The sequence below is a fragment of the Chrysemys picta genome, chromosome 4, assembly GCF_011386835.1.
Source record: "Chrysemys picta bellii isolate R12L10 chromosome 4, ASM1138683v2, whole genome shotgun sequence".
NCBI lineage: Eukaryota > Metazoa > Chordata > Testudines > Emydidae > Chrysemys > Chrysemys picta.
Window position 1 is genome coordinate 24,432,938 of NC_088794.1, and position 15,199 is coordinate 24,448,136.

Genomic DNA, 15,199 nt, shown 5'->3' on the forward strand with positions numbered 1-15,199 from the left:
CTACTTCTGCAAGGCACAATCGGTTAGTGTCTGAAAAGTGCTGTGAAGATGGCAGCCGTGCCTAAGTGCTGAGTCTTGCTATTCTTAGCATCCCTTTCAATGCGATGAAAAAGGTTACATAGAGTTGAATATTCCTTTGAAAGTCTAATTGCAGCTGGACACGATGCCAAATGGTGAGTTATGGTAATTCCAGTGCTTCCTCCTGCACTGAATGGCTCTTTGAGTGAAAAGTGTTTTAGCTGCAGCCTTGTGAATCCTCCCCTTCTCCCTCGTAGCAGGCACTACGCAGGTCCCCAACTCTGTGGTACCGGCTGAGAGAGTGTTTGCAACCTGTGCCAGTGGCGGTTTGCTGGGGCACAAGACGCCCTTGTCTGTACTAAGGGGCATCTCTGGCCTTTGCATAAGACTCCGGCGTCCTGTGTCTCCCCAGGGGAGGCATGTCAGGTCTGCGGATCAGTGTGGACAGCAGCAAGAGCATTGAAGCGGAAGGAAAAGGTTAGGGGGACTCTGCGTGTCCTGCAGCGACCATTAGCCTTTAACTTGGGATCCCTTCACCGCAGCTTGAGCCACGGGTTCCTGGCTCTGTATACCTGAGGGGTTGGAACCGCTCCCGTTCCGTGGCGAGCTCTCTGAGCCCCTAGTCTCCTTTAGGAAATGTGGTCGTGGAGTTCTCTGTGTGATCCTGTGTGGAAGTCTCGGCTCTGTTCCCGGGAGCTGGGAAATATGACTCGGGGAAGGATGAACTTGACACTTTTGTGGGCTTTTGCAGGTTTTTCCATCTTGTTTTTATTTGCAGACGTTTTTAATTTTAAAAGTGGTGCCCGTGTCTTGGGTGCGTGCGCCCTTGGGGGCAGGGTGAGGGGGGTGTATTTCCACAATAAAATGCCTGGCTCTGCTTGGGAGGAAATGACCTTCCCCCTTTCTCCCGTAGAACTGTAAGGAACTTTGGGCCAAATCCCGAACTCAGCTACGTTCATGTAAATCAGGAGTAATGACATTTAAATCAGTGGAATTGCCCTGGAATTACACCAGAGTGACTGGAAAAAGAATCTGACCCTCCTTCCCTTCCATCTGTGTCTAAGACCCCTGTGTCCGAGGGGTTCCCTGCGGTGGAGTAGATGCTAGTTCTAAGCTACAGCGTTGTCTTTGGCTCTGTGGAAGCCCTTTCATCTTCACCTGTTGTTGGAGAGTCTGCGGCCGCAGCTGCCCTGTTGGAACTACACAGTTTCATAGGAATATGGGGGTGGGAAATCCCAGGAATGTGGAAGGTTTGGACTAGCAAGGGCTCCCCTTCCCAGAAGGGTAAGCGAATAGGGATGGGCAGCAGGGCAGAGACCAGGGTGGAAAGGCAATGAGAGGAAGGATGCAGGGAGATGGGGCCGGTGACAGCCTTGATCCCAGCTTCAGAAAGGAAGGGAGGTGACCAGAAAGCATCCCTGGGGAAGCTGGGCAGTTTTCATTGCACACCGGCTCTTTATTGCAGCAGATCGGTGAAGTGCGCGTGGCAGCGGGTGGTGGGGGGACGGACAACAGGGAGCAGAGGGGAAGTCTGCAGCTGGGGACGTCTCACTACCGACAGCTTTAACAGTGGGGACCGGCCCCTTCTTTGTGCCCAGCCAGTGCGAGCTATCAGCGAGGCCAAATGTGCTCAGACGAGTTACGCCTCAAAATGTGGCTGTCTCCATGTTGCTGAGTTATGAGGTAACCGCTCGGGTCTGACAGGGGTCGCTACTAGCCGGAAAAGCTTTGGCACAAAGAATCTGATTTCTCTCCTCGCGAGCGCTCTGTGCACTGAGTGGCTGTATTAACCTCGAGCCCTAGAGGGGGTTGAGCAGAGGGCTCCCTGGTGAATTTGATCAGAGCAAGTAGAGCCTGAGGGCAGGTCTACACTAGAAGCGCTCCAGCACCGAGGCAGCTGCACCGCGACTGGTGAAGACGCTCTGTGCTGACGGGAGAGCGCTCTCCCATTGGTGTGATTACTCCGCCTCCGTGAGAGAGCATCTCTCGGCGATACAGCACCAGTGCGGACAGCGCTTAGATCGCTGTAACTTACATAGGTCGGGGGAGGTGTGTCTTTTTCACATCCCTGAGCGACGTAAGTTAGATCGACTCAAGCAGTAGCCTAGACCTGCCCTGAGTCTAAGAAGGCAATCAAGTCCCACGATGGCGACATGGAACCGTTGCATCGTGCTCTCTTCCACCCTGTCTGGAGGTGCCTCTTCTGGCAGAAAGTTGGATCCGATTTCCCCACCCCAGACTGTAAATCTTCTGTTGTCTCCAGTGGTTTGGGTGAGGTTCTAATGGGTGATTAATGATCCGGGGGTTGCAGTAGTGGCTCCCGGCCATGGTTAATGTAGGATAACAAATCTGAATGCATTGTGTAAATATTTATACAATACACATGAATGTGCCCCCTCTGCCTTGCAAGTGAAAACCTCCCAATAACAGCTCCTGTGATCTTCCTGCCAGTGTGAGAATAAGAGGCAGGGTGAGAGAGAGTAACTGGGGTTATCTCCTGCTCGATGTGGGACTCCCTCCTTGGGATAACTCCCATTGGTCACGTTCACGCTTCGAATGGCGGTTTCCCCCACTTGGGAGTCTGCTCACCAGATCTCCTGAGAGCAAAGATCTACCAGGCCAGTGGAATAGTCTTCCAAGAGAAGACTGCGGCATCCCGGCCACTTTGGGCTTTCTGAGTGAGACTGTGGGATCTGTGGGTTTCAATCTCTTTCCATTGAGATTAGCTGTTTGGGAAGGACCGAATAGTCACGACCCCCAAACTGAGAGCCTGTGTGCTAGATGGTGTATTGCAGGGAACAGTCCTGCTGTGGGTCAAGACCTATTTTATTACCCGCCTCTCCTATGTCTTATACAGCCCCCATTGCTGTAGTGTAGGGTGACCAAATGTCCCGATTTCATAGGGACAGTCCCGATTTTGGGGTGTTTTTCTTATATAGGATCCTATTATCCTCCACCACCTGTCCCGATTTTTCACACTTGCTGTCTGGTCACCCTACTGTAGTGTCTGAGCCTCACAAGTTTTAATGGACCTACCCAGACAACACCCTTACTATGATCCCCATGGTACAGATGGGACACTGAGGCACAGAGAGGTCAAGTGACTTGCCCAGGGTCACAAAGGTAGTCTGTAGCAGAGACAGGAATCGAACAGAGCTCTCCTGAGCCTCAGTCCCGTGCCTTAACCCAACCAGCCCACCATTCCTGTAGCTCATGCGAAGCCAGCTGTACAATACCTGGCGGTAGAGAGAGAGCTGCAGCTACTGACTCTCTCTCCTTTTAGGGACTGTGTCATCATCACAATCCTTTTAAACGCCTGCATTATTCTGCTCATCAGCATAGCTTCTGTGCCCTTCGCTCTTGTGAGAACCAGGGGTGAAAGCTAGCCTGGGAAGGAAGCAAAACCAGAATAAGACCCCACAATAGCTCATCAGCCAGCTTTCAGCATTGGGGGTGGGGCCTGTACCTGTCAGTCCCTGGCTTGGGCTGAAAAGTCAACCAGTCGAGCTAATTACCCCCTCGGGAGTGGCAATGGTGGCCCTCTAGCTGAACGAATGAGACGTGAGCCGTAGACATGTTCGTGCCTGCTGCGGCACATGAGGACTCTCTTATTCACTTAGGGTATGTCTACACTGCCGTAAAACACCCTCCCACCTCGCAGGGTCCAGAGCCTGGGCACCAGCCCGAGCCCGAATGTCTACACGGCAGTTTTACAGGCCCTGACATGGGCCAGCGACGGGTGTTTAATTGCAGTGTAGACATACCCTTAGGGACCACATAGTGAAAAGCCAGAAGGGAACCAGGTGAATAGCCCATTACTCATAAACCACAGTCAGGGGCTGTCTGTTTATAAATGGCCACTGTCATTAAAACCTCCAATAACTCTGCCTCCTGCTGTGTTAAACCTTTGCAGCCAGCAGACTGCGTCCTCCTGGAGCCGGGGTGTGCGAGGTGGTAGGGAAGCCAGGTCTTTCCTCCACCTCCTACCTGGTGCTTATCCCCTGCCATCGGTACATCGCCTGCCAGCGGAGCTGCTGCTGCTGAATTGCAACAGGGCTGGTGGGCACCTTCTAGACAGTGAGCGAAAAGGGAGTGAGGCAGGGCGAGGAGGGCCGTGTGAAGCAGACGGATGGAGAGAAAGGGAGGGAAGAAGAGAGTGAGGTTAAGCAGGGGGAGCTGGGAAGGGGGACCAGGTTGGTGGGCGAAGGAGATAGAAAGAGTGGGGGGCTGGGGGGGGGGGGAAGAAGAAGGGGGAGACTGGCAAGAGGAGACCTGAGGGGAGAGAAGAGGAGAAGGAGCTCTCCACTCTGGAGCAAGGAGTCAGGAGGATGGGCTACGGGTTAAGTCACAGGCTGGGATACAGGAGACCTAGGTTCCGTTCTTGGTTCAGCCACCGTCCGACCTTGGGCCAGTCACCGAGTCGCTCTGTGCCTCATCTGTGCAGTGGGGATCATGGCCCAGCCCTGCCTCACGCAGGGGTTGTGAGGATAAACTCCATTGCTGAGAGGGGGGCCGGCTAGAGACCTAGGCAGAGTGGAATGTCTCCAGCAGGGCTGAGAACCCGCTTCTGGAGACCAGGGGAGTTTAGTCACTAGTCATTGTGGGGGCTTGGTGCTCTCTGGCTGTGCCGGGGAGAAGGCTGGCTGGGGAGGGAGCGGCGCTCTCTGACTGTGTGGGGATTCCCGCACCAAGCCCAACAGCTCATGGTTGAACTTGTTTGTACTGATCCTGATCCAGTTCCTGGTGAAGTCACCGGGAGTCTTTCCACTGCTCTGAGCGCCGGCTGCGTCAGGCCAGTCGTTGGCAGTCTCAGCAGAGGCCAAGGGCTGGAGGAGGCCTGGAGACTGATGGCTCGCCCCTGGCGGGGTTCCCTCCGTGGCTCGGCTGAGGCCCATTGATTGGGTGCAGTCAGTGCGTGTGGCGAGCCCGCCTTGCTGCTGCCCACGCTGCAGCCAATCAGTGGCTACACCGAGAATTTCAGTCTCTCAGGCTGACATTTCACCTGCAGAGCAGCAGCAGCAGCGGGCGCAGTATTGACAGGTGGGGTGTTTTTAGCACCTCTCCAGGCAGTGCAGAGATTCGTGACCTCACTTGCTTTCTTCCTCTTCCACAGATGTTGACGAATGCGTCGAGGGGACTGACAACTGCCACATTGACGCCCTCTGCCAGAACACCCCCAAATCCTACAAGTGCATCTGCAAGTCCGGATACTCCGGGGACGGGAAGCATTGCAAAGGTAAGGAGCACAGCTGGGAGAAAAAACCACCCAGGCTAGGAGTGTGTTCTTAAAGAGTTAGCAATTGGAAGTTTTGTGAGTGCTGTGCTGGCTGGAGTGAAAGTTGATAGGTGGCTCTTTAAAGCCAGAGAGCTTTCTGCTACGGCTGCAGTCAGTTGTGCACCTTTATGGTCCTTTCCTGCCCAAATCCAGAGTTCGTTTTGGTAAATCCATGGCACGTTATCCGTAAATCCATGGCTGCTGCTGTGGAGGAGTGACAGTGAATCCAAAGTGGCTCTGTTTATACTACTGTCGCCTTGACTACTCAGACCAAAATGAGAAGCTGCAATTCTTAACCAGTGAAGTTCTACTGTTGGATTGGATGACAGTCCTAAAAACAGTCCTGTCTACACTACTGCAGCTTCCACTGTTGCTACCAGCTGTGTCGTTGGGGAATTACAGGTCCCGTTTTGGCCAGCACAGGGTCAGCCTGTGCAATGGCAGGTTCTGGGCCAGGAGAAGGCTGGGTCTTATTTTTAATCGAAGGGTGGAATTTGGCTCTGAATCTGGAATTTGTAAAAACAAAGCCGTGGTGGCATCACCCCCACACTTTTAGGAAAAGACAGATTCCCGCAATTGTATCTGTTTAAATTCTAGTAGGATCCATTGGATTTTGTTTTAAAGAAATCAGCCTTTTCCTGCTGTGTTTGCAACCCAAACACTGCAGCCTTGTGCTAGGGCATGAGACCCTGAAACCATGAAAAGGACTAAAACACGGGAGCGAAATTGACTACCCATTTGGCGCTCCGCCCAGTCCCCTCAATCCTGTACCCTCTCTTCTGTGACCCCTGGGTAAGGTCCATTCCAAAATGATTTCACTGAAATGAAGAGCAACAATAAAATGGTTGGGCTGGAATTTTAATAGTCCTAGCTTTTTGCGTGATTTGAAATCACGCTCTGGGATCTGAATAGACTGGACACAAATAGCTGATGGATTCATAGAATCATGGGACTGGCAGGGACCTCGAGAGGTCATCTAGTCCAGTCCCCTGCACTCATGGCAGGACTAAGTATTATCTAGACCATCCTTGACAGGTGTTTATCTACATACAATGTAAGCTCAGAGATGCCTCACTGTGGAAACTGGCCATCACATACATCCCCCAGCTAAAACCTCTCCAGCGCATTATCCACGATCTACAACCTATCCTGGAAAATGATCCCTCACTCTCACAGACCTTGGGAGGCAGGCCAGTCCTCGCTTACAGACAACCCCCCAACCTGAAGCAAATACTCACCAGCAACTACACACCACACCACAGAAACACCAACCCAGGAACCAATCCCTGTAGCAAACCTCGTTGCCTACTCTGTCCCCATATCTACTCTGGCGACGCCATCAGAGGACCCAACCACATCAGCCACACCATCAAGGGCTCATTCACCTGCACATCCACTAATGTTATATATGCCATCATGTGCCAGCAATGCCCCTCTGGCATGTACATTGGCCAAACCGGGCAGTCCCTCCTCAAAAGAATAAATGGACACAAATCGGACATCAGGAATGGTAACATACATAAGCCAGTAAGTGAACACTTCAATCTCCCTGATCATTCTATTACAGATTTAAAAGTCATTATCATTGAACAAAAAAAACTTCAGAAACAGACTTCAAAGAGAAATAGCAGAACTAAAATTCATTTGCAAATTTTACACCATTAATCTGGACTTGAATAGGGACTGGGAGTGGCTGACTCATTACAGAAGCAGCTTTTCCTCTCCTGGAATTGACACCTCCTCATCTATTATTGGGAGTGGACTACATCCACCCTGATTGAATTGGCCCTGTCAACACTGGTTCTCCACTTGTGAAGTAACTCCCTGCTCTCCATGTGTCAGTATATAATGCCTGCATCTGAAGAAGTGAGGTTTTTACCCACGAAAGCTTATGCCCAAATAAATCTGTTAGTCTTTAAGGTGCCACCAGACTCCTTGTTGTTTTTGTGGAAACAGAGTGCATTAATAATCATCTTCAGCCATTTCAGGAAATCCATTTATGACTTCTTGTGCCAGAGACTCCTTGAAGTCCGCTAGAGACTTCACTATTGCTGTTGATTCTACATGGCGCTGATGCTAAGATACTGTGATGATTGGCAGTGGGGAAAAGCTAGGGGTAGCTATTCTCTGCTCTGAGCAATTCTTGCCTCGGGACTCTATAACTGATTACAGCATAGAAGAGATTCAAGTTTGATCTCTGTACCTTCCCTTCCCATCTTTTTCATCTCTCTATGTTGTTGGCACCATCCATCTTCTATGCCCCAAGCCAGGGACACCTGGTGGAAAGCTAATGTAAAGATCTTGAGAAACTTTCTGCAGCCATTTCTAGCTTAAGTTCTAGGACCTCCAGAGGGGTCTGTTGGGTAGATACTCAGTCAATAGCCAAAGGTCACTCCATACAAGATGCTGTGTAAAGTGTTATGTCTGAGCATGACTGTGGCTCCTTGGGCCCCATTGTGCTAGGGGCTGTACCTATACACCACAAGAGACAGTCCTTGCCCCCAACAATTTACGATCTAACTGTAGAAGAATGGAAGTATTGTTATTCCCATTTTTCAATTGGGCAGTGGAGGAACAGAGAGATGAAATGACTTTCCCAAGCTCACACGTGGGGAGTCTTTGGCAGAATCAGGCACTGAACCCAGATCTCTGGAGTCTGAGTTCAGTGTTTTCGCCACAAAACCATCTTTTCTCTAAAGATGAGGGTTCCTACCCAATCGCACCTCACTTTTAGCTGTTGTAATCGCATTTAGCCCCAGAGCAGTCCATTGCTGGAAACGAGAGGGCGTGGATTAGTAATGGGGAACCATTGTACAAGGTTCGTCTCCTGCACTCTGATTACGTTGCCCTCCATAATGCTTTCCTCTTGAGCACGACACCCATTCCTTTAAGCACCAGAACCAACTCTCGCCCGTCTCTGGAGTATCTCAGCTTCCACTGACATGGTGAATGGTGGAGAAACAAACAAAGAGATTAAAGAGACGACAGCCAGTCAGCTGAGGTCCAAATCTGGGTTTTGTTGTGAGGGGAGGAAGGCATTTCTACACAGCTTAATAGGAAGAGAAACATTGTTGTGAAGTTGAACAAAAGAAAAGAAAATGAGAACCAATTTTTAAAATGCAAATGACCCCTATATTTCCACTACCCCACACACAGCAGCCTCAGACTGAGGCCAAGAATTTAACAAGAGCCAGGAAAGCATTGGATATTTACACGGGTACCAAGCATATCCAGACTTATCGTAATTAATGATGACAAAATTTGGAAGGGATATTAAGCCTTATGCTTCAGGCTTAAGCTGACTTCTAATTATTAGAGACCAGGATGAGATCTGTGAGGTTCTTACAACTTTCTTTGAAGCGGTTGGTTCTGGCCACTGCCAGAGATGGGATACTGGGCTGAATGGACCTTGGATCTGATCCAGCGTGGCAGTTCCTATTGTTCCAGCCTTAGTACAGAGACACAAACCCAAGAGAGTGAAAAACAGGCTGTAAACAGAAAGCAGAAGTGGCCAGGCTAGACTTGCTGTCGCAGCCAGGAGAGATGCAGAAAACACAAACTGCATCAGCAGTGGAAGGTTAAACTGGATTTAAGAATCCAAGGTGATTTCAGTGACCCAAGTAACGACTTGTGTTTTTTTTAATTATATGGGGGGTATCCGGAGTTGTTTTATGTACTGTGCAATCCCATGGAAGTCACGGCTGTAAGTTGGTAAAGAGGTCAGCCCAGCAGTTTTGTCTGCACAGTGTTACTTTAAACGTATCCAGTTCTTTACTAGACTAGCTTACTCAGTGACCCATCCTGCCCTCTGTCCTATGGGCCCTTCTGTCCCACAGCGAGAGTCCTGCTAAGGAGGTGGGGGGAAGAGCGCTCCCCATGCAGGATGTTTGCATCCCATGCCCACCATGGAGCTGAGCTCCATGGGAGCATCCTCTTTCCCCACGCACGTGGGTTGCTGGGGCAGACCAGGGTTACACATTCAGAGTAATGGTGCATTAGCAGCAGGGGCAGCTGCAGATCAGCTACTCCTCTGCGGACACCCCCTGTGTCAAGCCCAGCTTGGTGCAGAATGGGGCGGATTTTGCTCTTGGAGCCCACAGCAAAGGTCACGCTGTCTTTGCATGGCTTGTTCCGTTGGTCATGAGCCGATGGCTTCCTTAGGGCTGCGACCGTATCTGACGTTTGAATGTGTGATCTCTGTTTTGCATCCTGTGCCTGCTGACTCTTGGCAGAGGCTGACAACAGGCCTGTGGTTATGGTGCTTTGCTCCTGCGGAGCTGGTCTCAGTGGCGATGGCATGCCCACCCTTCCTGCCGTATTGTTGCCATGATAATGTGATGGGGAAGCCCCAGAGTAACTGGGGCAAGCAGCACCAAAATGCCTGTGAATGGCACTAGCCCACATTGGGATGTGAGATGTTAGGGGACGTGCATGTCACCCTGACCATAGCCAGTGTGGTGACCAAGAGCATCACGTGTAATGAGTTAGCAAGTCTCAGTGAATCCCGTCCCGCCTAGGAGGCACGTAGCTGATCTGAGGTACAGCGATGGGCCTGGGGAGGGGATTCAGGTCTCTCACCGCTCTCCGGGCTTCTCTCCTCTCTGTGCAGACGTCGATGAGTGCGAGCGGGACGACAACGCTGGCTGCGTCCACGACTGTGTCAACATCCCGGGGAATTATCGCTGCACCTGCTACGACGGCTTCCGCCTGGCGCACGACGGCCACAACTGCCTGGGTAAGGGGTTGGCAAGCTGCTCAGTGGCGGGGGGTGGTGTGGGTCCGGTGTTTCCCACGAGTCTGCAGACAGGGAATCTGCTCCTGGCTGCAGAACTGTGCTCTGGAATCTGTGTGCACGTTAATCATAAGATCCATAGAAATGCAGGACTGGAAGGGCCCTCGAGAATTCATCTAGTCCACACACACACCCCCCGCCGTGCTGAGGCAGGACCAAGTACCCCTAGTGTGCCACTGGCTGAGTCATCAGCAGGGATTGACCCCACAGCTTCTGGATCTAAAAGTATGAGCCTGAGCTGAAGGACCAGCTCTAGTGGCTTGAAGGCAATAGCAGGCTTGTAAAACTCTTATACGTGGTCTAACCACTGTGGGATGCACATAAAGCTGGGCTGTGTTAATAGGGGTTACTTTTCAAAACAGGGTGTTTCTAGCTTTCATGGTTGTAGAGAAAATGTGACCCCAGTGTAGTTGATAGCTGGGGTTTTCCTGAGTTTGCAGGCAGCCTGAAAAAAGCCTGCAAGTTGAATGGCTTGTTTCATTCATCTCATTGGGATGTTAACCCTGACTCCTGATTCTGGGCATGAACCTGGGATGTGCTGAGTGCTTCCTATGAGTTGCTGAGAACCTTCAGCTCCCATTGATATCGGTGAAGTGGGAGGGTGGTCAGCCCCTCACACAGTCAGGCCCATGAGCAGCAAGCTCACAGTTCTCCAACCTTGCATTGTGAGGCTGGGCACAGCAAATCAGCTCTCGTGGCAGAGAAGTCTCCGGTGGAGCAGCCAGTCTCCAAGCCATCGCAATGGACCACCTCCCCCCTCAATGTCCTGCCTCACACGGGTCCAAAGAGGAGTGGCTCGGAGCTGCAGGGTGATCCATGTTCCCTTCTGTGCCTCCAGACACGCAGTATGGCATTGCACAAATCCTCCAGCTGTGAGATTTTACTGCAGTGTTTATTGCTGTTGTGTCCCAGAGAGGAATGCAAGCTGCTCTAAGTGGCCAGTCCAGCTATCAGAGTTAAAGGGCCCCCCGCCCTTTCTCTAGGGTCAGGCAGACACTGCTGGGTTTCTTCACTAGAGGATTTATCATGGGAAGGATTTGTTGTTGTCCTGCGTCTGTTTTTAAACCGACCCTTGCAGAGCTCCATTCTTTGTCCCCTTTATCCTGGTGGGAAACAAGCTTTGACTCTGGGCTGGGGAAGGATGAAGCAAGAGCAGATGTCTGGCTCAGAGCCTCTGTGCGCCTCTTATCGATGAGACAGCTACAACTATTTGTGCACGGACCTGCCATTTATCATATGCCTGTACAGCCCCTAGCACAAAGGGGCCCAACCTGGAAATACTGCAATATTAATGGAGAAATAATAATACATGTTGATTCTTTTCCTTGGACTGAGGATAATGTACCTTCAAGGAGCTCTGTGTCTCCACCTGGTGGGACGAGCTAAGCCCTGCCAGTGGGGCAGGGGCAGGGGCAGGGGCAGGAGCAGCCGTTGCTCATGGCGCTGGTTATACTGACCGCAGCTGAGTTTCCTTCCTACAATCATCCCATCAAGTCAGTGACTGCCAGGGGATGTTCAGGACCCATAGGCTTGATAAGTGGGGAAGCTGAACACCTGCAGGATACAAGAGTCGTCCCCATCCCCGTCCCCCCACACACACGCCCTAGTCTAAAGGGATGAGTGTGAATCCCAGTAAGTGAACCTAGATAGCTCCTGCCCCTCTGAGTCTACAATCTGTACTGAGCCCAGGTGGGCAGCCCCCCACGCTGGGGGTCATTGGAACAATGTACTCCATGGCCCGTGGTGTAAATCCTGGCTGGCGGAGAACCTGTGGCGTGTCTAAGTCCCTGCTGTAGTTTTTGCCTCCCAAGAAGCATAATCAGGATGGTGCCAAGCTGGGTAATGACCATCTGAGACCTTCCCACACCCCCTGTTTCCATCTGGAGCTCCCAGGTATCTGGACCAGTGCTTTGCAAATGATCAGGACACTGGGGGCTCGCACGGGGAAGAGGGCAGCCTGGTGTCCTCAGTCGATGTCAGGTATGGGTATCTTGGAGGAAGCCCGTGTCACTCGGCTCTTCCTAGCCGAGCCAAGGTTCCTTCCTCCTGCAGAGCTGGGATCCTCAAGTGGGCCTTTGTGCACCAGCAGGGAAGATGACTCTGGCTCAAGTGCTTGATGTAAGCTCGAAAGCAGTTGGTCCAGTAAAAGATATCCCCTCCCCCACCTCGCCTCGCTAATATCCTAGGGCCAACACGGCCACAACACTGCAAACAAAAAAGAGAAAGTGTCACTTTTCTGCAGTATGGATGGAATCCAACTGAGATGAAACAGGGCCCCCAGAATCGGGTCCGGGCAATCCCTGGATGTCTCATTTTGCGCCTTCTGAAGAATCTTTTGAGCCCAGAAAACTGGCTTTGGAAATGTCCAGAGTCCCGTTCCACTGTGCAAGCTTCCCAGCTGGTGTGATGCCAGCAAGGCCATGCACAAGGTCTCATGGAATGAAACAGAGGAGTGGACTCGTTCAGTACGACAGCAACAGTGTGGCCCGTCCCCAGTCCTTGGCGAATTCAAAACCAAAATACTGGTTCACTTTTCCGGTGCTACCCTAAGATCCCCCTTCCAGGGCTCAGGTGCCCCTTGGTACCGCCAACATGCCGTGCGATCTGCCATGTAGCTGTGCAAAGGACTCTGTGCAGACAATCTTCACGGCCAGCTCCAGTGGGCGAGCAGTACAAGTAGCACAGGTTTTCCCCACTGAACTGGGAAACAAAATTCCTAGAAATTTTGCTTGTCGTCAGCAAGTCCTGGCAGGTCTGTGGACACCACCAGCCAAGAACGGGGACTCCCAGCTGCTGGAGAGTCTTGCTGAGCCACTCATACGGGGAGCGAATCCTGGAGCGACGGAGAGAGAGAGTTTTAAGAGGCATCAAAATTGGGAAAGACACAGAAAATGGAGAAGCAGGAGCCAGAAGAATGGATGGGGAGGGTGTGATGAGCTACGATCCCCGCTCTCCATCCCCATCCTGCCATGCCCTTGACTCTTCCCAGCCTCACACTTCTCTTGCTCACCCATTCAGCCTCGTCATGCAGCATTACAAAAGCTCCCTGATGATCTGCTGCCCTGTTACCCCCATCTTCTCTGCTCAGATCTATCCTGGGACATTCCAGGAGCTGCTTTTGCTTTCCCATCTCCCCGCTGTGCCCTCTCCCTGGCTCAGCCTGGCCTGGCATTATTGCATTCAGTTACCCAGCTTGGTCATGCCTTTACATCTCCCCCCATCGCCATGCCCTGATCCCTGGCGCAGCCCTGCCCTGCCGCAGTCTAGCAGCATCCCTGACTTCTCGAGTGCTGCCTATCCTCAGCTCTGCGGCATAGAATCCAGTGTGTTAGAAACCAACACAAAAATATATGTTGGGGGCAGATCTTTTCTTTAAAAAACCAGTTTTTGTTGTGTCTGGATGTAACAGTAAGAACAGCAGCAACAGCTGGGAACCTTCAGAGACTCATGCGAGTTCTTTAAACACTGACATATCATCAGTGAAATGCTGACTCCCGCCCACCGCCCCTGCCCCGGGACCTCGTGTTGAAAGATTGTAATCTCCCAGTTACGTATTTCAGACATGTTATTCGGGAAAATTGCTGACAGGAGAGACCGCCAGCCCTGGATCTCATCCCTGTGGTGGTATCTGTGAGCACGGAGCTGCTCAGGAGCTCCGAACTGGCAGCACCTAGCGATCAGTCCCTGCTTGGGCCTGGGGTTATTATTCCCCACGTAGGTGGCCGTGGTGTCCTAAGGCTGTTCCTCATTCCGCGGCGGCACCCCAGGAGTGCTGGGAAGTCAGCGGATCTCCTCATGCCAGGAGAGAAGATCTGTGCTTCCCAGCCACCCCGCCCCAGCCTGGAATCCTCGGAGTGGCCACGGGTATCAGCACAAAGGGTTCTGAGATGCAGGGACAGAGCGCGAGCCGCCGCGCTGCGTCACACAAGCAGAGGCTCCCTGCCAGAGGTGCTTTCTGGGAGTGGCGGACAGTGGGTGGAGAGCAGGGCAGGTGTTGCCCTGCACCAGGCTATGCAGCTAAAAATAATGCTCGTAGCCTCCTTCATCCGTGTGTGGCTGCATGCCATGCAAGTACTAGCTGGGTTTGTCCTCAACTACCCTCTCTGCAAGGCCGGTTGCCTTTACAGCTGGAGAAACTGAGGCACGGGAGGGGGAGCGAAGTGACGTGCACGGTCACATAGGCAGCCAGTGGCAGGGCTGGAGATAGAATCCAGGAGGGCAAAGGGGCAGAAGTCCCCCACGTCAGCACACACACACCTGCACAGCCCTGGGTTTTGAGAGCTGCAGACCACAGCTGCCAGGAGTGCATCCGTGTCTGTGGGGGAAACCAACATGAGCTGCCTCCCCCGTAGGCCCTGCTGGCGTGTGGGTGTACGTCTGGCAGGGACATTCTGCTCTTCCCCTGCTACCCGAAAAGGGACCAGCCTCCCTCAGATGCAGGCACCCCAGCTGCCCGTTCCCTTCGCTTGTGCTTGAGAGTCAGCCCTGCACCTGCCAAAATAGATGAGTTAATAGCAAATACGGCAGGGATGTTAACCAGCAACCAGGGTAGGTAAATAATCCCCAGGCCAAGACAAACCCTGCATCTGCCTACAGGGGGTCATACATCCTGTCCCCTATTGTCACAGCACTCCCTCAACGGAACTAGCAAGCCACCTGCCCTCCTGTAGCATCACCACCCCTTCCTCCATTGGCACCCACTGCGGCTATTAGCACTTAGGGGTGGAGTAGAGAAGCCAAGGAGATGGAGCAATGTACAGTCCCTCTCACATCAGATCTCCGCGGAAGAGGCAGAAGCGGCTCCGTGCTGATTTCACTCTCATTAGTGCCTGCAGCGGGATCGGTAGTGAGCTCATCGCTGGGGATTTATGCACACATACGTTTTGCATTAAGCCTCATCACCGGGATCTTGCCGTCCTCCCTGTTAATAGCGAGCCCGAGATTTACACAGCTGGAACCAGAGGCGGGAGGGGTGGCCCTGCCTTCCTTTCCCGGGCGATGATGAGCCCAAGGAAAGAAAGCAAAGCCGGGATGAAGAGCAGTGGATGTCATGTGTTTACAAAGGTCCTGGCTCCAGTGAGAGGGCTGGAATTCCACAGGCAGTGCAAAGGATG

General features: G+C 52.3%; 1 protein-coding gene across 6 annotated transcripts in view; it reads left to right on the top strand.

The window, feature by feature from the left end:
- SCUBE3 (signal peptide, CUB domain and EGF like domain containing 3) overlaps positions 1 to 15,199 on the top strand; it is a 137,486-nt gene that overhangs the window by 41,681 nt on the left and 80,606 nt on the right. For all 6 annotated transcript variants that reach the window (XM_065591723.1, XM_065591718.1, XM_065591722.1 and 3 more), the window contains exons 2-3: positions 5,132 to 5,254; positions 9,903 to 10,028. Coding sequence is in view for 5 of the 6 variants with exons in the window: in XM_065591718.1 (XP_065447790.1) it covers positions 5,132 to 5,254; positions 9,903 to 10,028 (249 nt within the window). In the remaining variant the exon portion in view is untranslated. The remainder of the gene's footprint in view (positions 1 to 5,131; positions 5,255 to 9,902; positions 10,029 to 15,199) is intronic.